At 38.4% G+C, this 26,048-nt stretch overlaps 1 protein-coding gene and 1 pseudogene across 2 annotated transcripts; one reads left to right on the top strand and one right to left on the bottom strand.

The window, feature by feature from the left end:
• The first annotated feature begins 4,506 nt into the window (after positions 1–4,506).
• LOC112715838 (pentatricopeptide repeat-containing protein At1g71490-like) lies at positions 4,507–8,771 on the top strand (annotated as a pseudogene).
• Positions 8,772–9,923: 1,152 nt separating this feature from the next.
• On the bottom strand, positions 9,924–13,191 carry LOC112715836 (small GTPase LIP1). 2 transcript variants are annotated; one of them, XM_025767660.3, is made up of 8 exons: positions 12,875–13,191; positions 12,692–12,801; positions 12,269–12,360; positions 12,030–12,177; positions 11,224–11,528; positions 10,676–10,729; positions 10,482–10,594; positions 9,924–10,318 (listed from the first exon to the last, which is right to left on the bottom strand). In XM_025767660.3, the coding sequence occupies exons 2-8, from the start codon at positions 12,780–12,782 to the stop codon at positions 10,120–10,122; spliced, it is 1,002 nt and encodes a 333-aa protein (XP_025623445.1). In that variant the 5' UTR covers positions 12,783–12,801; positions 12,875–13,191; the 3' UTR covers positions 9,924–10,119. The 2 variants fall into 2 exon arrangements, with proteins under 2 accessions (XP_025623445.1, XP_025623446.1); XM_025767661.3 differs by lacking the exon at positions 12,269–12,360 and having other exon boundaries at positions 12,875–13,026.
• Between the last annotated feature and the right edge of the window lie 12,857 nt (positions 13,192–26,048).

Genomic DNA, 26,048 nt, shown 5'->3' with positions numbered 1-26,048 from the left:
AATATAAGAGATGATCACTTTATAATATATATATATATATATAAGTCATCATTTTTTAATTATTATGACATTCTTAAATTTAATGTCCAAAAAATTTTAATTAATCTACATATATTATTATTATTATTATTATTATTATTATTATTATTATTATTATTATTATTATTATTATTATTATTAAATAATGTGTTTATTAATTTTTATTTTATTATTTAAATTTTTCAGATTATAAAATTAATAATACATCACAAAATTATTATTATTAATTTATTAACTATATTTCAATTTTTACTTATATATTTAAAAATTTATTGAAAATTATTTATTTAGTTTTATAATAAATGATTTTTTTAAATTTAAATTATTTATTCATTAGCTTATATGTATTACACCATATATTTAAGAATTTGTTGAAAAAATATTAATATAATAAAAAATAAATTTCAAAATATATTATTTCAAAAGATTTTAAAATAAATAAGTCCCTGACAAATAAGTTTCAGACTAATTTGGCATTAAAACGATTGTCAATTTATCTAAATAAATGAAATAAATACACTCCTAACCAATTTGAGTTTTGGAACAAATTGGTCCTGTCTTTTTTTAACTATCTACGTAGACATTTAACGTTCATCTCACTAACGTGCCAGATTAACAACTTTTTGCTAGTGTTTGACAACAAAACTCAAAGAAGGGTCGCGTTGTTTCACCACGAAAATCAGGAACAAGGGCTAAAATGGCTATTTTTTTCGTCAATAATTTGTGAAAAAGAATAAAGACCGAATTGATAGTTCACTTTAAATTCATACGTATTGATACAATAAAGTGTGGACAAATAAAAATACAACATATAAATTATATTATCCATATTAATATTTATTTATTTTTTTAAATATATATCATTTCATTATTATTACTAAAACATACATCCTTATAATTTAACAAACAACAACAACAAAGTCTTCTCCCAATAGGTGGGATCGGCTACATGAATCAAACAACGCTATTGTGCTCTATCATGTATCATGTCTACAGAGAGACCGTTTACATGTAGATCTCGTTTGACCACCTCATGGATGGTCTTCTTAGGTCTTCCTCTGCCTTTCGTCTCTTGTCCATCTTCCATCTCATCCACACTCCTGACTGAATGTTCTATCGGTCTTCTTATCACCTGTCCAAACCACCTGAGACGCGATTCAACCATCTTTTTCACAATGGGTGCTACTCCAACTCTCTCCCTTATATCTTCGTTCCTTATTTTATCCAATCGCGTATGACCACTCATCCATCTCAACATCTTCATCTTTGCCACACTCAGCTTATGTTCGTGCTTCCCCTTGGCCACCCAACACTCCGTACCATAAAGCATAACCGGTCTTATAGCGGTGTAACAGAATTTACCTTTAAGTTTTAAAGGCACTTTTTTATCGTATATAAAACCAGATGTACTCTGCCATTTTGACCAACCTGCTTGGATCCTATGATTTACATCCTGTTCAATCTCTCAATTATCCTGTATGATGCACCCAAGATACTTAAAACTTTTAACTTTTCGTAGGATATTTTCTCCAATCTTTACCTCTATATTAGGGTTTTCCCTTCTCAAACTAAACTTACATTCCATATATTTCGTCTTGCTACGACTTATGCGCAAACTATACACTTCTAGAGCTTCTCTCCATAAGTTCAACTTCTTATTTAGATCTTCCCTTGACTCTCCCATAAGGACAATATCATCGGCAAAAAGCATGCACCATGGCTTAGACTCTTGGATGTGCTCTATGAGTACTTCCAAGACTAATGTGAAAAAGGTATGGACTTAAGGATGATCCCTAGTATAATTCAATACCAATAGAAAATTTCTCTGTCACACCACCTTGAGTCTTCACACTAGTTGTGACCCCATCATACATGTCTTTAATTGCACGAATATATGCGATCCTTACTCTCATCTTTTTTAAAACCTTCCATAAGACCTCCCTTGGCACTCTATCATACGCTTTTTCCAAAATAATAAACACCATATGTAGATCCCTTTTATTACTACGATACTTCTCCATCATCATTCTTAATAGGTATATCGCTTCAGTGGTAGATCTGCTTGGCATAAATCCGAATTGGTTCTCTGTTACTTGTGTCACTTTTCTCAACTTCCGTTCTATCACCCTTTCCCATAACTTCATGGTATCACTCATGAGCTTGATCCATCTATAGTTTTCGCAACTTTGTATATCCCCCTTATTCTTGTAGATAGGTACCAAGGTGCTCTTTCTCCACTCATCAGGCATCTTCTTTGACTTTAAAATCTCATTAAAAAACTTGGTTAACCAGTTGATGCTTTTTTCTCCAAGGCCTTTCCAAACATCAATCGGGATATTATCAGGTCCTACTATCCTGCCATTTTTCATCTGCTTTAGATCCTCTTTTACCTCAAAGTCTTGAATACTTTGATAGTAGTCAAAGTTTTGATCTTCTTCCCTTGTGCATAACTGACCAAGGCTCGGAAGAGTCTTCTGTCCCTCATTAAATAACTCATAGAAGTAGCTCTTCCACCTTTCATTAATCTTCTCCTCTTGAGCCAACACCTCTCCATCCTTATCCTTTATACACTTAACCTGATCCAAATCTCTCGTTTTTCTTTCACGGCTCTTTGCAATTCTATATATACCTTTTTCTCCTTCTTTCGTGCCCAAAGACTAGTAGAGACCCTCATATGCTCTTTTTCTTGCTTCACTTACAACCACTTTTGTCTCTTTCTTAGCCGCCTTATATTTTTCCAGTTATCTGCATTGCGGCATAAAGACCATTTTTTAAAGCACTTTCTTTTTATCTTTATCTTTTTTGTACACTCGTATTCCACCACCAGGACTCCTTGTCTCTTGGTCATATTCCTTTAGATTCACCAAAACTTTCTTTTGCTGTTCTTCTAATAACTTATGCCATCTCCCTCCACATCTCTTCCACGCTTCCATTCCCATCCTACTTTGCCTCTTCTCCTATTCGTCTTAGGAAGCTTCTTTGTTCCTCACCTTTCATCTGCCACCACCTCGTCCTTGGGTTCTTCGTATGATGTCTTTTCCTCAACTTTTACTCAACGCGAAAATCCATGACGAGTACCCTATGTTGTGTTGTCAAACTCTCTCCCGGGATAATTTTACAATTAATGCAAAATATCCGATCGACTCTTCTCAACAAGAAGAAGTCGATTTGAGAGTTTGTCATGTCACTCTTATAAGTTATAAGATGTTCGCCTCTCTTTTTAAAACATGTATTTGCGATGAGATGATCAAAGGTCAGTTTTACACTCGGCATTGATCACCCCGAAACCATGGCCTCCGTGAATACTCCCATACCCAGTCACTTCTCTCCCAACATGGCCATTTAAATCTCTTCCTAAGAAAATCTTATCTCCCGAAGGTATGTCTTGAACCATACTCTCTAGATCCTCCCAAAACCTTATCTTGTATTGTTCGTCCAAACCCACTTGCAGTGCATAGGTGCTAATCACATGGAAAACACCTCCCTCCACCACAAGTTTGATAGAGATGATCTTATCTCCCACCCTCTTGACATCCACTACATCCTTCTTCCACTGCTTATTCACAATAATTCCAACCCCATTCATATTCTTCACATTCCTGTATACCAAAGTTTGAAACCAGAAGTATCCAACTCCCTAGCCTTCGCACCAACTCATTTTGTTTCTTATAGGCACATAAAGTTAATCTTCCTCCTTGTCATGGTGTCCACCACCTCCATGGACTTTCCTGTTAGAATGTCTATTTTTCATGTCCCAAATCTCAACCTTCTGTCGCTTCGACCTTTACCTTTTACTTTGTAAACTAGCTTATTTACTCGTGCGTTCACGAAAGCGCGAGAACCCTTGCTCATTTAACACTACATCCGGGCACCGATGCAGCGGCTCTTACTCATTTGACACCGTACTCGAGTCATACAGCGCGTTGCTTCCGAGCAACGACCTAGCTTTAGTGCAATAATGTCTTTGATTCATGTCATGGAGATTCGACTATATTTTTATGTTAGTTGTCGAAAATCTAACACAACCCTCCTCCTTTATCTGGGTTTGGGACCGGCTATATACCGCAAGTGTAACATAGGCAGAGTTACATCCTTATAATTTAACAAAAATAAAAAATATTTTTTTATGTTAAACAAAAATTACTTCTTTAAATTAATTAAATTTTAAAATTATTAACTTTAATTTTATATATTTAAATTTCAAATAATCTGAATAAAACAAAAATACATAAAAAAAAATTTAGGTCCCATCTCATCTGAGTAGTCTTGATGCTCTCAACCCTAATCTCCATTCATATCCAAAAAGAAGAAATACATCTGAAAATTTGTTCGTCATCTTCTGTAGGTTTTCCCTCCCTCTAAACTCTGAACTCCGACTGAAATCACCAAATCGGAGTGTTGGTTGCGTTACCGTGAACCTTGAGGCCTGCTGCGGTGCCGCCTGTGGGTGTTAAGTGATTGTGACTGCTCTACCGTGAGTGCATCTCTGTATCTCTCCACTGCGACTGCGACTGCGACTGCATTGGAAGGTTGCTGACTTACTGTCGCTGCTGCTTTGTGTCGTTCCTGGTTGCTGCTGCCTGCTGCCCTCTTCTCCCCTGTTGTGTGATTTTAGGTAAGCCATAAATCTCTTTTTCTCCCTCTGTTGTTTGATTTCACTCCCTCATCTCTCTGTTCAATATCTCAATTCTCAAGGCTCAAGTATTCAATGTTGAAAAACCAAATACCTCTGCTACAAAGTGAACGATATGCTCTGTGAATGATGATTTTAAATTTTAAATTTTAAATTATGGTGGTGCTTAGGATTCTAATTCACGTGTGGTTTGTTACTTGTCATTTTGCATTTTGGAAGTTGTTGTACTTGTTCATTATTTGATTGTATTGCTTGTTGATTTGCTTTCCTTGTTAGTAGTTTAGTTATTTTATATGCTGAATTTATTTTAATGTCATATAAACATGTGAGTTGTGAATTTGTTTTTCTTTTAAAATATTTGTATTCTTTATTGTGCTTTTGAATGCTAAACTGTTCTAAGGTTCAATTTGCTCTTCCATCAACCTGTTTTGTGTTTGCTTCACTCTGATATAGGAAGAAGACTGTGCTGTGTTCTTGATCGGTGAAGAGCACTGTGCTGTGTTCTTGATCAGTGAAGAGCACTGTGCTGTGTTCTTGCATAATTATAGAAAGTGTACTCTTCAAGCCCTTGGATTATTTTCACTGCTGATCAGGTACCTTTTATGTATATTTTTGTACATTTTGGTAACTGAATTTGCAAATTGCCACACCTCAGTCAAGTTCTAGTGACCATCTTAAACTTTAATTTTTCAACCGGTTCGTTCATTAATCATCTCAACCATTCATTTACTATAGCATCAATTGATCAAAGATATGGATTATTGAGATTATAATAAAGTAGTAACTAGGCAACACTATGTTATGCACTTTGCATGTTGACATCTTCTGTCAGAATTTTCAGAGTAGGGTCCAGTTGGTTATGGTTTTCTTTCATGGCTTAAATTTGTATAGCAATCCAAATCAATAGTGACCTCAATTTTGAGGGACCTCAATGTAAACTTTCATGATTGATACTAGTTACAGTCGCTCTCACTCTCACCACAGGGCATGTTTGGGTTTAGGATCTTAAATATGTGTCTTGGATGATGTGAGCATTTAATTTCCTTTGTCATGCTGGGGTTCAAACAAGCATTAGTAAGATAATGGGTTATGGTTTATGAAGTATTATCCTACAACTTAAGATCTCGGTATTTTATCCAGGTGAAGCTTTATATTCATTTTGAGCTGAATGAAGTCTCAAATATAACATATATCAGAAAGGTATGTTGAACTTCATTTACATACACAGGTAATGGAATATGTGACTTGGGCAGGAGCAACAGCATTGCTGCAATCAGCAGTGTTTGCAAAGGCAGGGCAACCTGAAGTTCAATGGATAAAGGTTTGCAACATGTATGGGAAATTCTGCAACCAAGTGGGAGAAGGGGTAGCTTCTGTTGTGGGAAATTCTACGAAAATATGTTAAATATGCTAAGAGATATAATCCAACTTTGGTTGTATTTTAGTTTTGAATTATGAAAGCTTACTATTTACTATTTAGGAGTCACTATTTACTATCCCTTTACGATTCTATGACTTGCAATTTTCCGTTTGTCTTCTATTTCAGGTAAAATATACGACAGCTCACTTCTCCAACGGCACTGCATCTTCCACACTTGGGTACTCCCTCCATATTCACAACTTAAAATTATTGAACTCGACAACCCTGTTACAGAACCAAACCCATCAAATGTTGTTCAAGACATGTGCTTGCTCCTTATTGGCCATGACAGTTTATGCCATCTTCTACAACTATACCCACAAAACTCTTACTCTCACGAGTTCAGAGGTTCCTACCTAAACCATGGAAACAACCTAGCAAACAGTTTGACAAACACTTTACCTTCACTGATGCATCTATGGTTGGTGTTCTTGTTGCAGCTCTCAAGGACTTTGTTAACCAAACCAACTTGTCTAACGCATTCAAAACCTTCTTTCAAATACAGCAACATGCAGCACCATCGCTTTCTACTGCTTCTTCCTATATCTTGTTACACCCCATTAGTTCTCTTCTCTTGGGTTGCATTAACCTTAAATCATTGCCACAGGGTAAGCAGCTTCATGCCCAAGTCATTTCATTGGGTCTTGATCAACACCCTATTTTGGTTTCAAGGCTCACTAATTTTTACACTAGTTTCACTCTCCTTGCTGATGCTAATGTTGTTGTTGAGAGCTCCACTAGTTTGGATCCATTGCCTTGGAATATGGTTATATCTTCCTATGTTAGAAATGGGCTCTTTATGGAGGGTCTTTCCGCATATAAGAAAATGGTGAATAAGAGGATTGAACCTGATGATTTCACTTACCCTTCTGTTCTAAAGGCTTGTGGGGAATTGTTAGATTTTGCTACTGGTTTGGAGGTTCATAAGTCTATTGAGGCTAGCTCAATTGGGTGGAGCTTGTTTGTGCACAATGCATTGGTCTCTATGTATGGTAGGTTCGGGGAATTGAAGGTTGCACGCCAAATATTTGATAAAATGCACCACAGGGATGATGTTTCTTGGAACACTATGATCAATTGTTATGCTTCAAGGAGGATGTGGGAGGAAGCGTTTTGGCTATTTGGATGCATGCAAGAGGAGGGTGTTGAAATGAATGTGATCATTTGGAATACTATTGCTGGAGGGTGCTTGCATTCAGGAAATTTTAGTGGGGCACTTAAGATGCTTTCTCAGATGAGAACTAAAATTCATTTGGACAATGTTGCGGTGGTTGTTGGATTGAATGCATGTTCCCACATTGGAGCCCTTAAATTGGGAAAGGAGATTCATGGTCATGCTGTAAGAACATGCTTAGATGCATTTGAAAATGTAAGAAATGCATTAGTTACAATGTATTCCAGATGTAGTGACCTCAGACATGCATATATAATGTTCCACAGAATGGAAGACAAGGGTTTAGTTACTTGGAACGCGATGCTTTCTGGATATGCACACATGGATCGATCTGAGGAAGTCTCACACCTTTTCAGAGAAATGTTACACAAGGGTGTTGAACCAAATTTTGTAACCATTGCAAGTGTTCTTCCCCTTTGTGCTCGCATAGCGAATCTGCAACATGGCAGGGAGTTTCATGGCTACATCATGAAGTGTGAAGAGTTTGATAAGTATTTATTATTGTGGAACGCTCTGGTGGACATGTATGCGAGGTCTGGCAAAGTCTTAGAAGCCAGAAGAGTGTTTGATTCGCTGAGTACAAGAGATGAAGTCACATATACTTCCATGATCTTGGGGTACGGTATGAAGGGAGAAGGACAAACTGCTCTAAAACTATTTGAAGAGATGTGCAAGTTGAAGATTAAACCAGACTATGTAACAATGGTTGCAGTTCTAACAGCTTGCAGCCATTCTGGTCTTGTATCTCAGGGTCAGTTACTCTTTAAACAGATGACAGATGTTCATGGGATGATACCGCGCATCGAGCACTTTGCTTGCATGGTTGATCTCTATGGAAGGGCTGGCCATCTGAACAAAGCAAGGGATGTTATTACTGGGATGCCATGCAAGCCAACTTCCGCAATGTGGGCGACACTCATTGGAGCTTGTCGAATCTATGGAAACACAATGATGGGGGAATGGGCTGCAGGAAAATTGATGGAAATGAAACCTGATCACTCAGGTTATTATGTGTTGATTGCGAACATGTATGCAGCCGCTGGTTGTTGGAGCAAGCTTGCAGAAGTGAGGAGTTACATGAAGAACATAGGTGTGAGAAAGGCACCAGGCTGTGCTTGGGTTGATGTTGCAATGAGTTTTCTCCATTTGTGGTGGGAGACACTTCCAACCCTCGTGCTTATGAGCTCTACCCCTTAATGGATGGACTCAATGAAGTGATGAAAGATGCTGGTTATGTAAGTAATGAGGAGATTGTTTCACCCGAGGAACATTTTGAAGAGTTGAATGTTGTAGGGAGTGTATACTAAATTGATGTGCCACATAAGCATGTTTTGGAGTGAGATCATTGACAGAGAGGTTAACCAGTCTCATAAATTAAATATCAAGGATCGAAAATAGGTTTTTTTTTTTTTCTTTTTTGTAGTGTTTTGAAGAAATTATCAGGACCGGGATGGATATTCATTAAAAAATCAAAGAAAGATTTGAAATATGTTACATATTTGTAACTTCATGTATACGGCTATACGCCAGTAGAGAAATAGATTTAAGAAAGAAATATATGTATGTATTTATATACATCAATCTCCGTGAGATTAACTACGAAGCATGGTCAAAGAACGATGAATTTTCTGACTTTCTGCATTCCTATATTTTTCGTGAATACATGTCTAATCTTTTCCGTTGAAGAAAGAATTAATATGGAATATACGCTGACCGATGGAATTATACGCTTTTATTAGCAAACTTGAACGCCACGTATGTGAGAGCACAATAGTTTCCATACGCATATGGTTTGGTGATTGGTCAATTAAAAAATATTGTTAATTTATTTGTTTATATATATGCAGATCAATACGAGGGATCAAGAAAAGGCGGGTAAATAAATATAACGCCACTATGTCATGGTTGGGGAACTCTATGCCTAAGGAATGGGAAGAGAAGACAAAGCAATTCAATGTGAAGTGGGAACAAGTACAAAGAAAACAAAGCAAAAGTGAACTAGAGAATAGCGGTTACGAGGATTCACGTTTCATGTTCCAGGATGGGATAGTACCTTACCCATCCCAACTAGATGCCAATAAGGATGGTTCTTCTTATGGCTCAACATCATTGTTCTCATTCAAAGATTTGCTTATTGAAAGGCAAAGGAAGGAACTAATGCAAAGAGTTCATGTTTTCACAAATCAAGTAATGCATGCTCCGACAGACTCCTCCAAACGCTTGCCAGTGTTTAAGGACATAGCTCCAAACTAGCATTTGTTGGTTAGATGGCTATTAATTCATAACCCTTTTAGGTACATTCCAAATTCGTTAATTCATCGTTCAGCATAATTTGATCCTTTAATTGACTCGTGCTAATGAAAAGAACTGTTGGTTTGTTGACAGTTATTGTTGCTAATTAGAATTTGACAGAATTATAAAAAATTTACACCAGATGGTGGAAATATTTTATTCTCTGCTTATGCTTTAATTTTTGCCATTTTGGTTAGATCATTGAGATATGATGTGTTACATAGTCAAATTTAGTATAATTAAGCCATTGTGTATATTCTTTAATTATATAAATTTAATGACGATTATGACCTTATTTTCTAATTTTATCAATATTAATAATTATATCCATTAAGAAGTAGCTGGTCACATAAAAGTAAAAAATATTTGAAAGTGTAATGCTACTCATAAATTCTTTACTCTGATTTCATGTACAAGGGTAACTAGCAGTTTTTGAGGTCAATCCTTCACACCTTTTTTTTTTGTTTGGGGGGGGGGGGGGTGGAAGAGCAAAAATGGAGAATTGGAACAAACGTATACCATCATTCCATTCAAGAATATGTCTATTAGCCATGACTATCCTCATACATTAATATATGATCGCTTCGTTCTTGTTGCGGCAGTGTTTTCAGACGAGTTGGACAAAGAAAACCTTGGGAAACTATGGTTTTCTGATACTGAAACTGGCCACTGAGGATATAGTGTGGGTGGAGGAGTGAGATTGCGTTGAGCTGGAAGAGGTGGCAGCATGTTATATGTGTTGTAAGGATCACTGTTTAGACTGCAATCAAATATTAACTTTGTGAGAGAGACATCAACAATAAATGAGAAAGGAAACCAACCAATGATAAATTGGTAGGTAACAAACATCCACTACACGTTACCACTAATGCTTAATTACTCTGTCAGCATTCAAAAATTATTACAAGGCCAAGATAACGGACCTTGTAGTATAAGAACGATCATCTTCATCAATACGCTGTGTATTCCTCTGAACTGGAGAAACAGACCATGATGGTGCAGGTAATTCATCAGAGAAATATCTTCTCCTGATCAACTAAAACAGAGAGGAACCAGAAAAGTTAGATGATGACCCATAAATTAAAGAAATGATACATAAATTGAAGGCCATACTGACCATATGGAAAAATTTCATCAGCGCCTCCTTGTCATACCTTGCTTCTTTTGCTGCCTACAGATGTCCAACAAAGTAAATCGCAACTAGTAAGTGAAGAATGAATTAGGTAGCAGTTGTACGGCACAACGGGAAAACAGGAATATTTCTATATCAATAATCAAGATGACAAAATAATTTTAATGCTCCATCCTTTCAATTAGATTCAAAAGTGAATTAAAGCTATATGTTTTATTCCTATACAACACTAGTGTGATGACAAAAAAGTAAAATGTAAGTTAATCAAGTCATCCATTAAGCAAACTGAAGTAAGCATTTTAGTCATCGTGAACATGTGAAATGTAGTTCGGTAAAACCTAATAAATATTTATAAGCAAAGCATCAGCCAGCTATATTACGAAAAGAAGCAAGACTAAAACTTTGAATTGCCACAATGCTAGCTAGTTCAAACTCCCAACTAATTAACATTACTTCCTGTACAATTCATGAGGTAGAATAGCATCCTCGGGATAGCAAGTGACTGATATAGAAAAGCTACTCAAGACACTTACTGCAATAAGGCTTCCACCACCAGGAAAGCTCTCTGTCAGAGGAAGCTCCTCACTGGATGGAAGCAAACCCTGCTTCTCAACCCACTGGCGTGCAACATCAACGAGATTGCCACTGCTTCCTCTAGTACCCTCTTTTGCAGCAATATCAGATTTGTTGCCAATAACAATATATGGGACAGGAAGCCCACTGGGGCCCAAGGATCCCGAAGGAGCTGAAAATGTCCCTGTTGCAGAAATCTCAGCTGCCCATTTCTGCAAGCTACTCTTTGTTCTTCTTTGTGAGAGATCGTGAACAAAAATTACACCTTCAAATGAAATTGAAGCAAGATTCCTAAATTAGAACAGAAATCATACAACCAACTTGCAAAATGTATTTACTTTTAAAGCTTCTCTGATTTTGATTGTAAAATTTCCACCAAAGCAAAAAGTTATAAATAAGTCATGGATACAATTCAAAAGGAAAAATAGCAGTAGAGGATACAGTTGAAATAAAAGGGTACGTGACATTCAGTCAGCTAACTACTGATGATTTCTTACAAAGGCTGAAAAACTAAACCTAAAACGTTCATGATAATTACTTTGATCAGATTCCATCTATTTCAAGTTCAGACTTGAAAAAGGTCATGTTTAACTATCAGAAACTCCCTTCCCCCTCTTTTTTCATTCTATTCTACTTGGTCCGAGATATTCATATTTTTGTATACTTGCCGGTATTTAGATTGAAGATACATACCACAACTTGTTACAAATGTATAATTCGTAGATATAAAAATAAGCAAGAATAAAAGAGAAGCTCTGTTACTCACCATTAATCTGTGAATAAAAGAGAGACCTGCAATCTTTGTACCGATCGTGCCCTGACACATCCCAGAGTTCAACAAAGAAATCTCTCTTAGAATCACCTGCAACTGCAAGGCTACTTGAGGAGGTTCCAGAATTTCCATAATAAGTGTGCTGGAAAAGAAACAACAAACATCTGTTGAAGTCTTGAACCACAGAAACAATAACGATTTTTCTTATGTGATGAAGATGATTAGGTTTCTACCTTCACACCAACTGTACAACCGATTGTCTGTTGAGGGCGAGTGATGGGAGAACCATTAACTATCAAGTGAACAAGAGAAGTTTTCCCAACACCTAAATGAACATGATATATGTTATGCTAAAATCTTTCCAAAGTGAATTCATTGTTGTTTGATCCTTTCAGGCATGCCTAAACCGATGCAACATGTAAAACTCAGCAAAAAACTCTTTCTATTTAAGTTTCCATAACCCTTTGCATCACACACCAATACACCATACCATATACCATTTATACAAAGTATTGTTGACCATAGTGAACTAAAAGTAGTACTTTTTCTCTACAAGTGCAGCATCTACCCTATTCTCACTGCAAACTCAAAGAAAGAAAGTTGGGGAATACAAAGACCAATGAATAAGAAGAAGGAAGGGAGCAGAGTGATGGTACCTGAGTCACCAACAACGGCCACTCTGACCTGGCCAAATGGGGGACCACCATTGAGGTCTCTGTTGTTCGTTTCGCGGTCCCTCCGGAACATTCTTTTCTTGCTTCTTCTTCTGTAGAGCGCAGACCCAGTTAATGGAATCAACTCCAAAAGCAAAAACACCTCAGAGACAAAAAGGCAAACACCTTGGCTGCTAGGGATTCAACCACCGAAGAAGCTCCAGTAGAAATTTGAATCCATGAGATGCAACAGTTATTGTGGTAAAATCAGATAAAGAAGCTGACACGTAATAGATGTCATTTTTGTGAAGTGAAGTGAGGTGAGGGTTAAGGAAGGTTGAAGACGACGCCACAAGCTTCGATGCGATCACGTTCTTGTTCTCGCCACCTCCGATCCGTGCACATCACGCGACCACTCAATAGTCAATAGTCATTACTCATTAGTCATTAGGCAATAGTCTATGCTCTATTTTTTTTTTTTTCATGGTATTCTCTAATGCGATAAGAGTTTGTTCGGTGGTCAATAAATTGATGTATGCATAAGACGGGATTTGAACCCTCGACACTTGCTTAAACGGACAAGTAAGTTGACCACTCGACCAATCCAAGTTGGTTATAGTCTATCCTCTATACTATACTCATTTTTGTTTTTTATTTCGGTCCTGTCTTCCTTTACCTAAAAACACGGAGATAATAGATCGGCATCGGTCCATAATGGGTGTTACTATAAATGCTAACATACATACTATGGTGCAATGCTGGATGAAAGTTTACAAATGAAGTAAAAGTGTCGTCATTATAATAAGTTTTGAAGAATATCGTTGCGAACTCCACTTTCAAGTCCAACAGCCCAACCATAGGATGGCATGAAGCTCCTAGCTCCATATTAGTCCAAGGCACAAGAACTCTTACCAGCTCAAATCAATCTTAATGAGTTTTTGAAATTGAAAATCCCCAATCTCCTAACTACCTATGAGTTAAGACAATCGAACATATAAATAGAGGAGATGCGAGCTCCTCCAGGTACGTTACACACACCTACTTCATTAATGCTACTTCTGAGACCCATTCTGACTTAGTCGTCAGAGTATTTTTGCAGGTCACTTTTCACCTTCCATACAACCAGATTGGAGGCCACGAAGGTCACCAGCTCAGATAGCAGCGGATCCTGATACTTCAGGTAACTCACAAATATTGGCACCATTTGATTGGCACCATCTGTAGGGATCCACAGTTAGAAAGCTCAATAGCTTCCGGACCAATTGATGACCAATACCCACCCGAAGAGATTGGAAAATATAATCCCTCTGAAAACCACCAAGCACTAAAAGGGACGAGGATTCCAAGTGTGGTCCACATGGTGTTGACATTCAGTCATCAGCCACGAAATAGTTGGAACTCGCACCCTGAAGCCGGATCTCGTCCCTTCGAAGGAACAGGATTCAACAATGCTTGAATCATTTAAGAACTATGACATAGATTGTAGAAACATTTTGACAAGCTAACATATATGCGTTATGATGGAATCAAGGACCCCAAGAGCATCTGACCGCTTTTGAAGCACAAATGAATCTAGGAGGCGTTCCTGAAGTGGGTTTGTTGTCGAGCTTTTCAAGTAACCCTTGTGGGCCTCGCAATCAAGTGGTTTAATTGCCTACCACAAGGATCCATCACGTACTTCTTAGTCATCTCCCAAAAGTTCTTGGTCCAATTCACAACACAGATCGCCAAGATAAAACACCCCAAAAATCTTCTAGGGGTAACTCAGAGAAATGACGAGTCGACAAGGAAATATTTGGACCGATTTAATGATGAATGTTTGGAGATAGCGGTCTCACAGAATCCATCGCTAGCCTTTATCTAACCAACGGGCTGACGAACAAATATTTCCAGAAGAACCTTACCACAAAGCCTGTTTCAACCATGCATGAGATCCAAGTAAGCAACCAATAAATAAAACGCACTTAAGCCGGATCAACGACCAAGCAAACCTCCCGATCCACACGAGTTGGGAAGTTCACAAATTACACGCCCTAAACCGGCTTGATAGCAGAAGTTTATCAGCAAATAGCAGACCGAGGTATTATACCAAGGGCCCGACAACTAAAGGAACAGACTGAGGGAAACAAATCCTTGTATTGTGACTATCACTGAGATTATGGGCAAAAAACTCAAGATTTATCAATCTTAAGGATGCCCTCAAACAGGCCATCAGAGACAGAGAGCTCCCCGAGTTTGCGAAAATCTTACGTGAACCAAGAAGATCTACCTATGAGAGATTACCCAAAGTAGAAGAAGGACGAAACCCCACAACCATCAAAATATCTCCAAAGGAGGAGATTAACACTAGCCCCATCATCGTCGTCAACGTCATAATTGGAGATCATGCAAGAAGTCCAAATCCTCATAGAAGAAAGAGCTCAAGATCATCGCGACAACTGCTTTGGAACATCGGCAGCCACCCACATTCCCTAGCATCAACTTCAGCCCATAGGACTGCAAGTTCGGCGATCTAGCAGACGACCGACCTATGGTCATTGCGGCTAGGATTAGAATGGGTCTTGTGAAAAGAATCCAAGTGGACACAGACACTAACTCCAACATACTATTTCAGAACATCTTCTAAGCTCTTGGGTTAAAAGATGCAGACCTCTAGACTCACCAACCCAGCACAGTGGGTTTAGGAGACTTCTTCATCAAACTAGATAGGGTTGTTAGGATACTGATTTGTATTGGAGCCAGAAACAAAAAGAGATCGACCATGGCCAATTTTGTCATCCTTATAGACTCTACCGCATACAACGTCATTTTGGGAAGGAAAACCATAAACAATGTCTGTGTGGTAGTTTTACCAAGTTCTTGATAATGAAGTATTGGGCTGACGACGAGACCATTGGAACTATTCATGGCGATGTTGAATTGGCAATTGCCTGTAATCAGGGGTGGCAAAGCGGGCCGGCTTGCCCCAATTCGGCCCGCTCTGCCTAGGCCCATACTATAAACGGGGCGGGACGGGCAACTAAAGTTGGTTCAAAATGCTAGCCCGTCTCGCTTTATGGCGGATTGGCGGGTCGGCGGGCTAGCCCGTTTGACTCTTTTTTTTTTTCAAAAATAAAATTCATTAAATTAATAAAAAAATAATAATTTAAATACAAATAAAAAATAGTCAAATTATAATATAAAATTTTTTACTATCTTTTTTTTTAACTTTTAACTTCAATAAAATTGTTCAAAATAATATTTATCAATAGAACTATCTTTATTTTAAAAAATAAGTCACATAATTTAAGCACATATACAAAATTATAAAATAAAATAAATAAAGTTAATAACTAAAAGAAGAATAAAAATAAAAAATGAAAAAAGTGTTTGAAAATTATATAATTATTAATTTTGCAGTAGTAATCACTCTTTTATTTAATAAAAAAAGAAAAGATAAAAATCATTGGCACGGCTTGGTGGGTTCCAAAATCTAGCTCCAACCCGCCTTTTTTAGCGGGTTCGGCGGGTCGGCTTGATGGATTCGACCCGTTTTACCACCCCTACCTGTAATAACGGCAACTTGTCCCTGCAGAAGAAATCTCGTGACGTGGCAGGAATTTTCGTGGTTGACCTGGATGGGAAGCTCGAAGAATGCCCCCTGCCCCCTCTCAGAACCTGGAGGGGACCTCGAGAAGGTACAGATTAGGGACACTGAGGAGAAGTACACCTTCCTCAACCGAAACCTACCTTACAAGGTCAAGAGCCCTTTAATAGTCACTCTCAAAGAAAACAGAGATTTATTCGCATGGACCCCATCCGACATGCTAGGAATAGACCCCGAGTTTATGCTCCATAGGCTGTCAATAAAGCCAGAAGCTAAGCCCATAGCACAGAAGAGGCAGAAAATACCGGCCAGCAGGGTAGCTGAAGTCAAGAAATAGACAACTAACCTCTTGCATGCTGGGTTTATTAGGGAGCTCTCCTACTTGACTTGGCTATCAAACATAATGCTTGTCAAAAAGTCGAATAGAAAGTGAAGAGTGTGCATAGATTACTTAGACCTTAACAAATCTTGTCCTAAAAACTCTTTCCTGCTGCTAAGCATCGACAATCTGGTAGACTCAGCATTGGTGGTTCAAGTTCCTAAGTTCTGTGACCAACTTGAAAAATCAGTGAAAGTTTACATCGACGACATGTTAGTCAAAACCATAAACACAGAACCCTTATAGAAGACTTTCGCCGGACACGATTAAACCTGGTAAAATATGCCTTTGCAATGGAAGTTTGAAGAAAATCCAGAAAAATGCAATGCAATCATCCGAATGCCAGATTGGGTTCATTGAAAGACATTTAGAGGTTGACGGGACAACTTACTGCCCTTTGTCGATTACTAGGAGATTCATTGAAAGCCTTTTTCAACCTAGTGAAGAAGGGAATTGCATTCCAATGGGGAAGGAATGTGAAGAAGCTTTCCTCCACTTCAAGAAAATCCTCTCGGAACCCAATGTGCTAAGCAAGCTGGTAGAATGAGAACCCCTTATTCTTATACTTGGCAATAATGGATGAAGATATTGAAGTGGCGCTCATCCGAGAACAGAAGCAGATCTACTTCATCAGCAAAGTATTTCAGAACGCAGAATTATAATACTCATGGCTTGAAAAGTTGGCTTTCGCCTCACTTATGTCTTCTAGGTGACTAAGGCAACACTTCGAAAGCCATTAAATCATAGTCCGCACAAATAAAGCAATCAGACAAGTCCTGCAAAAACCAGACCTAGTGAGGAGAATGACGACATGGTCCATAGAACTCTCGCAATTTGACATAGAATACTAGCCAAGGATGCCATCAAAGCTCAATTTGACATAGATTTCCTAGCTGAGGTGGCCACTCATGACCTTGGTCTTCCATCCCAAAGATAGAGGCTCCAGATCAATGGAGCATCCAACCAGATGTCAGGCCGCGCAGGAGTAATTTTGAAAAATTCAGATGAACTTTTGTATGAACAGTCCATCAAATACGAGTTCCCGGTCTCGAACAACCAAGCCGAATATGATACCATCATAGTAGGAATTTCCTTGGCCAAGGAGCTCGGAGTCAAGAGCTTAGAAGTAAATAGTGACTCTTAAGTCGTCACCTCCCAGATTAATAGAACATACCAAGCTCGGAACCCCTTCCTCCAAAGATACCTAGAAAAAGCCAGTGAGTTGTACACGGATTTCGACAAGTTAATGATCTAGCACGTCCCCCGAGAAAAGAACGCAAGAGCAGGTCGATTATCAAAGTTGGTCAGCATTAAGTCTAAAGTAGGGAACCACTTTCTCATCCATGTAGTGATTAGAGAACTCTCATTCACCCTATACCTAAGTTAGCCAGAGGGCTTGGACTGGACAACCTCGATCAAAAGGTTCATCAAAAAAGGTAAGCTCCCACATGACTCAGCTGAACAAAAGAGGCTAAAGAGGGAAGTAGCCAAATACACAATAATTTAAGGGATACTATATCAAAGAGGCATCTCGTAGCCATTTCTAAAATGCTTTAGGCCTCACTAAATAGAGTACGTCATGAAGGAGGTACACGAAAGGTGTTGTGAACACTACATGGGCAGGAAAGCTTTGGCCCAAAAGATGATAAGGGCTGGCTATTACTAGCCAACCATAATCTATGACTTGATACAAATTGTTAAGTCAAGCGTTAAATGCTTTTCAGTTGATACCTTCACACCACAAGCATATAGTTAGGGAGAGTAACTCATTTGAGCTTTTTAGGCTAATTTTTAACCCTCCTAACCATTGATGCTCAAAGTCTTGGATCCTTGCTCTTTTGGTTTTTCTTTTACAAGCAATATATATATATATATATAATTTTTTTTTGAAGTAGGAATGCTATTTTCTTTTGCTTCAAGAATATAATTAATTTGGATTTTTCTGAGAACTAATAATATTTCTCTAGATTCACTGTTCTTTCAAGAGCCAGTCCCCTCAACTTGAAGATAATTATGCACAGTTAATTCATGCATTCAAAAAATAAATGTAGGGCTACCACTTTATTAGAAGGAATGCATTACAATCAACTCAAGACTTCTTGTATTTTACTGCTTCTTAAAAGAGAATGAAATTTTTATTTAAATTTAATAGAATGATGAGTGGAACATCTTATACTTAATTGATAAGGATAAAAATTAATTATTGTAAAATAAAATTCTACTAGTGATCATGTAATCTTAAATATGAAAAATAGGAATTAGAATAGACACAGAATAGGGGTGGAACTCAACCACCTTAATCATGGTGGTCACTGCTTTCTTCAGCAGCTATTTTTTGGCGCTTTTGCTCTTCTAATGCTCATCCCTGCCTCTTGTTCTTCCACTAGCTTTTGTAGTATGCAAGACTGGTTCTTTTGTTCCTCTCTTAACTAGTCCATAGTGGATTGCAACTATTTGACGGATGCTGCCAGTTGAGTCCAATATTCAATAGGAGGGGTGCTCTACTCTTGAGGTGGCTCAAGCGTCTTCCTCTTAGGAGGGTTGACTGGTTGCTGAGTCTTGTCTGGTCCTGGTCCCCTGGTACTTTCCATACTCTCCTTGGTAATTAGATTGTCTACTGGAATACCAGTTTCTCTGTCAATCAGAACTCCTGCCTCATTACACAAGCGAGATACAAGGTTTGGGAAAGCAAGCTTGGCTTGGGTTGAAGTCTTATTTGTGAACTTGTATAGCTCACAGGTGATTATTTGGTGAACTTCCACCTAATTGCCCAACATTATGCAATGGATCATCACAGCTCTCCTTAAAGTAACTTCAAAACGGTTGCTAGTGGGGAGTATGGAACGTCCAATGAACTCCAGCCATCCTCTAGCAACTGGCTTGAGATATATTCTCCTCAGTTGGTTTGGTTTGCCTTTCTTATCGTTGATCCACTTAGATCCGGGCAAACATATGTCCTTAAGGACTTAATCTAGCCTTGGTCTGGCTAGTACCCTCCTATTAAAGGAGTCAGGGTCATCCTTTTGTGGGAGTAATTTGAAAATTTCCCTCACCTTATCTAGATTAAAATGCAGAGTTTTTCCTCGGACCATGGTATGCCATGTATGAAATCCTTATCTCTCTTTCTTTTGTTTATCTGTCATCCACAGATTTACAAAAAAATCACGGATGCATACTATTCCACCAATGGTTGCGGGGTTGGCCAGAACTTCCCAACCCCTCTTTTAAATTTGTTCTTGGATTTTCGGGTATTCATCTTCTTTTAAGTCAAACTTGACTTCTGGAATCACAGTCTTTTTGCATATTACTTCATAGTAATGTTCTTCATGAAGTGTGGAGTAGAATCTGTAAGGTTTAAATGCAGGTGTTGGTGGAGCACTTTTTTTCTTGTTTCTTGGTGTAGATCTTCCACTCCTTGGAGCCATGGAATTTGAATAGTTGAAAAAGCAAAGCATTTTTATACCACACTTAAAAGTTTTGCTCATCCCGAGTAAAAAGAAAAAGAATATAGGACGTGTGAAAGAGGAAGAGGGGCGTGAAGGAGTAGAGAAATTCGAATGTGGAGGAAGGGGAGGGAGGGTAGGTCTTTATAATTTTGAATCTTAAAAGATATGATTAAAGAAGGAACAAGATATTATCAAAAATCAATTTCAATAAAGAAAGATTTAAAAAAGATTTGAAAGAGGATCATATGGAAAGAGAGGATATTCATAAAGAAAATATATGAAAGATAAGATATTAAAAAGATTTGAATTGACGGAGGTTTGATTTGAAAAGATAAGATTGGAAATTAAGTTCTTGAAAGAGATATGTTTTAAATTCAATTTAAATTAAAATAGATAGTGATTTGAAGATAAGATTGATGAAAATATATGGTTTTGAAAAGATATGGTTTGACCAAGTCAATCCCTCCTTCCCTTCCATGAAAATTCGAATGGATGGCTCACCCTCTTCCTGGCGTTCAACGCCAAGGACTAAGATTGGTCCTAGGCTTGCCCTCCTATGGGCGTTGAACGCACAGGGAACCCCCTGGTGGCTTTCAACGCCAGTTGCTCATTCCCAAATGGGCGTTGAACGCCCATGCAGCCCCCTTATGGCGTTCAACGCCAGTCTTCTTGTCCAACTTGGGCGTTGAATGCCACACAGTCCCCCTGGTGGCATTCAACACCATCCTTCTTCTCCTTTTTGGGCGTTGAACACCCAACTTTCCCCTTGTCTAGCATTCAACGCCAGCAAGGAGTCCTCCCTAGGGTGTTCTGATTCCAATTTTGGATATTTCTGTTTTTAATCTAGGTGCTATGCATGATCATAAACATCAAAAAGCAAAGGGAAACTATGAAAATTAATTGGGAATGAACTGAAATTAACTTAAAATGAGAACAAACAAAAGAACTAAAATAATAATATATTACTTATGGTTAGGTTGCCTCCCAACAAGCGCTTCTTTTCCGTCACAAGCTTGACGTCCCTGCTGTTATGTTAGTAGCAGTGTGGAGCTCTCTTGCTCAAGAGGTTCCCCTAGGTAATTGACGTTAGGATTTTTGCCAGTAAAGAATTTCATAAAAACAGTCGCGTTGTAGATATAGTCTCTAAACCGACAGAAATCCCTTCGTACAAACGTTTTGGTTGTCACAAGTAACAAACCCCTTTTAAAATTGATAACCGAGTATTAAACCTCGGGTCGTCTTCTCAAGGAATTGCGAGGAAGGTATGTTCTTATTATTGGTTATGAGTTTGTCAAAAATTGGGGTTTTGGAAGTAAGGTGGGAATATGTTATATGACAAATAATTTAAATGGCAATTAAAAATGAATAAATACTGTAAAGCAAACTTTCGGGCAAGGTATGAGAAATTGGAGGTCCAACGTAGTTATCTCTCTCAACTATAAGGAAAGTTGAATCTAAACTCCACTTGGTCAACCTTTACTAAAGCAAAGGAAAGTCAAGGGACTAATTAAAATGAACTTTGAATCCTATTTATTTTCTAAGAAAAGGTTGGGATTACTTAAGTTCAGCTCAATTAGCAAGATAACGATTATCAAATATGTTGAGTTTAATAACTGTTGAGTTACTAATTTCTTAACCAAAACCAAAAGGGGAAAAAGTAAAATTGCTAGAATAATAGAGGTGACCTTAGATGGAAGCAATAGTAACTTAAATCAAAGAGAACAATCTTAACTGAAAATACTTCAAATATCATTAATTCAAAATAGAGATCTGTAACATGGAATAATTCATAAATCAATTCAAATATTAAAAGCAAATAAATAAATAAAAGTAAACTGAAAATAAAAGAATATTAAACCTGGATCCAGAGTTACTCTCAAAACAAGAAGAAATCCTAAATCCTAAAGAGAGAGAGAGAGAATCTCCCTCTAAACTAAATCTAAATCATGAAAACTAGAAATTGGCGAGCTTTCCCTGAATGGATGCATTCCTCCACTTTATAACCTCTAATCTATGCTGTCTGTGCTTGGATCTGGGCCAAAAAGGGCTTCAGAAATTGCTGGGGGCATATTCTGTGAATTCTGATACACGGCCTCTGTCACGCGTCCGCGTGGGTCACGCAGTCGCGTCGTCTGGAGCTTTTCCTTGCCATGTGGTCGCGTCGGTCACGTGTTCGCGTCGTGGGTGTTCTACTTGAGCCGCGCGGTCGCGTCAGTCATGCGGCCGCGTCGTTGCTTCTTCGCTTCTGGCACGCGATCGCGTCGTCCATGCGATTGCGTGGATACCAGTTTCCTTAAAGCTCCATTTTGCCTTCTCCTTCTATTTTTGTATGTTTCCTTTTTCATCCTTTAAGTCATTCAGCCTTAGAAAACCTGAGACTACTCAACACACTAATCATGGCATTGAATGGAAATAAAGGTAATTAAAACAGTTATTAAAGCTTAGGAAACATGTTTTTCACAATATGACATAATAAGGAAGGGAAAGTAAAATCATGCAATTAATGTGAATAAGTAGGTGAAGGATTGAATAAATCACTCAAATTAAGCACAAAAGAACTCATGAAATATGGGTTTATCAACCTCCCCACACTTAAACACTAGCATGTCCTCATGCTAAATCCAAGGTAAATAATTAAGGTTAAAGTGATGGAATGTTATGAAATGCAACCTATTCTAAATGCATCTACCTAATGAGTCATGCAATTCTAATTTATCCACTCATATATAAAGCCTACATGTAGTTAAATTATTTCGCATTCTCAAGGAGTTATATATACATATATAGCTAACCCTCAAATAATAACGCAAGTGAGATGAGAAAGAAAACATTAAAACTTGCAAAACAATTATTAATTTGAATAGAGATAAATGTTAATGAGCTATTGAACCCTTACTGGATTTTGTGTTTACTCTCTAATCACTCAGTGTTTATTGGGTTAATCACTCTATTCTTCTTTCTATTCTTCCCTTCTATAACTTTGTTTTTCGTCTAACCAATCAACAATTATAGAACATAGTCATACCAAAACTCATGAGGTCTTTAATCAAGGTTGTAATGGGGTCAAGGTAAAGGTAAGGATATATGTATAAGGCTAAGTGAGCTAATAAGTGAATCCTTAATTAGACTAAGATCTCACCTAACATACATATTTAGTAAAATAATGCTTCTTTACCTATTCTCCCTATTTTCTCACTTTTGATGTGACATGCTCATGTTTCAGTTCTTGTTTTTATCCCATGTGCATTTATTTTTATTTTGCATTGGGGAGTTCTTTTTGTATCCCCTTATTTACATGCTTGAAAAATAACCCTTTTTTTTAATACACATGGTAATTTTAATTAATTTGAATTTTCATGAGCATGCTTCCCAAAATTTTTGAGTTGCTTTATTCTTTCTAATTTTTCTACCTTTTGTTTTTATCAACTATGTTCCCATAAGGTTTCCCACATTTTACTCTATTAATAATTTTCTATCTTAAGCTAACCAAGGATTCACTTGGGATTTTCTTTTGTTTTTCTGCTTAAGGCTAGTAATTTGGCTAAATAGAATAAAGAGGTTTTAAAAGGCTCAAGGGGGCTAACAAAGGTGATGTAAAAGGTAGGCTAATCTGGGGTAAGTGAGCTAAAATCAAATAATGGCCTCAATCATTATTTTGGGATGTACCTATATTCTACAATCGGACATATAGACTAAAACAAAGTAAAGAACACCAGAATAAGAAAGAAGGTTGGAACACACAGGAATAAAAATTATGGTTTGAATGTAACCATACAGTTAAGCTCAAAACTCACAGGCTATGTGTTCTCTAGCTGAAAAATCATTTATCACTTATGTATGTCATGTAGGTTTAAAAATTCTCATTATTCTCTTAAAAAGTAATTTAGGGTAGCCTTTGAAATTTTAATGTTTCTCCTTGATAAAATGTTGTCAGTTTAACTACATCATGTAATGCTATATATACAAGGTTTTATGGTTCTAAATTTATTATGTTCAAGTTCCTAGCTTACTCTTTATTATTTTTGTCAATTTAAACTAAGCTATAATTAAGCTATCTTATGTCAAAAGGGTAAACTATACTAATTGATCCACTAATAAGTTAGAATTGCAACTAAACTAATGAACTAAATAACTTAAAATATGAACTAAAAATGCAAAATACAGGAAATAGAGTAACAATACACAAGTAGCAATGTATAAGTACACAGAAAATAACAAATAAAAGAAAAAAATAGAAAAATACAGAAAAGTATCCAAAATAAAAGAAAAGTATGTAGTGGTTCACCAAGATAAACACCAGAGATGGCGACCTCCCCACACTTAAAATGAAGCATCGTCCCCGATGCTCAATCAAGCCGGGTGTGAAGGAGTGTCATCACTGGTAGGGATGGTAGCTGGGGTCTCTGTGGTGGTGGTGGGCTGAGAGTCTGGCTGCTGTAGAGGAGGGACGGACTGGATCGGGATCTCCGGGTCTGCAGCCTCAAGCTGATGTGGGACCTCCTGGTGTGGTGCAGGCTGTTCTGCACCTGCCTGCTGATGAGTCTCCGCCTGGGGGTGAGACTCCTCCTCATGCTCATCCTCCTCCTCCTCCTCTGATGGCTCTGATGGTGTGTCGGGCTCGGAGGGGATGTCGGTGCCCTGTCTGATCATCAGCTTCAGATGCGAATAACGTCGCCTGCTGCGACGCTCCAGTCTCTCATACCGGCGCCTGTTACGACGCTCCATCTGATCGAGCTGGCGGAATAGGCGGTGCACGAGGCGGTATACCGGCTCAGAGGCGGGTGGAGGTGCAGTGGTGGCAGCAGGTGCAGAAGTGGATGAAGAGGGTCCAACAGACGGAGGGGTTGTCTCATTAGTAGCAGTGAAAGGTGGTGGTCTGTAGCCCAAAGCGAGGATGTTCCTGCTGTGAGGAATGATCTTCCTGCAGTCCCCCGCTGGTGGTCTCTCATCAGCATCCTCCCATGGCACGTCAGCTCGACGGCCTAGCTGTGTAACCAGGTAAGGAAAGGGGAGGGTGCCTCGGACGTGGACCCTGGCCATATAAAGCTAGATAAAACGTGGCAAGTACAGGTCCTTACCCTCCAACACACACCATAGGAGGGTGATCATGGCAGCCGGGATCTCTGTCTCATGAGTACTTGGCATCACAAAGTTGCTCAAGATCTGATGCCAAAGCCGAGCCTCATCATTTAAGTACACTCTCTTGATCCCGCAAGGCATAGTGGTGTCCTGACCCATCTCCCAAGGAACAGCAGGGTCGAGAGTTATCCGGGCCTTTACAGCATCCCAATCAAACCTCATCTGGCCCATGTCCTCCTTAGCCTTTGCATAACCATCAGGCTAGTCAGATTTGGCTGGGAGCCGGAGAATGTCCTCTATGGCCTCCTCAGTGACCAGAATTTGCTTTCCTCTCAGGTTTACTGCATCTAGGGTAGTAAGGTAGTAGTTGCAATAGAATTCCCGTACCCAAGATGCATTGACCTCTGTCAGTGCTCTTTCCAGAAAGAACCAGCCTCTCTGCTTGATTTGCTCAGTGGTGTACTGCTGGAGGGCTTCTGGAATCCTCAGAGTTCTCTCCAGGTATAGATTCCTGGAGTTTGCAAATACCGGGTACTTCAGCTCGCAGTACCGGTTTGCAAATTTTATAGGATCAGTCGAAGGGAGCAGCTGGTCAGCTTTTTTCTGCGGTGTGAAGTTCTTCTCCCGCCAGGAGGAATCGTGCATGAGGTCAATAATGGACTGGGAGGAATCTCCTCGCTTGCGCTTTCCAGTAGCCTTGCCTTTCCCTTTTTTCTGTGAGACAGACATCCTGAAAAACAGAAAACCAGGGAATGGATAAAATAGGGAAGCAAAAGACAATATAAACAAAGGAAACTCAAAGCGGCAAGGGAGAATAAGGAAAATGAGTAAATAAAATGTGATGGAATATATGTTAAATGGAAGAAATAG

The sequence above is a fragment of the Arachis hypogaea genome, chromosome 10, assembly GCF_003086295.3.
Source record: "Arachis hypogaea cultivar Tifrunner chromosome 10, arahy.Tifrunner.gnm2.J5K5, whole genome shotgun sequence".
NCBI lineage: Eukaryota > Viridiplantae > Streptophyta > Magnoliopsida > Fabales > Fabaceae > Arachis > Arachis hypogaea.
Note: the sequence above shows the minus strand (reverse complement) of the source record. Positions and strands in the feature narration are given on the sequence as shown.

Coding starts and splice junctions, on each gene's coding strand:
- LOC112715836 (XM_025767660.3), bottom strand. CDS start 12,782: ATGTTCCGGAGGGACCGCGAAACGAACAACAGAGACCTCAATGGTGGT. Junction 12,361..12,691: donor GGCCGTTGTTGGTGACTCAG/GTACCATCACTC, acceptor ATGTTCATTTAG/GTGTTGGGAAAACTTCTCTT. Junction 10,319..10,481: donor GATCGTTCTTATACTACAAG/GTCCGTTATCTT, acceptor ATTTGATTGCAG/TCTAAACAGTGATCCTTACA.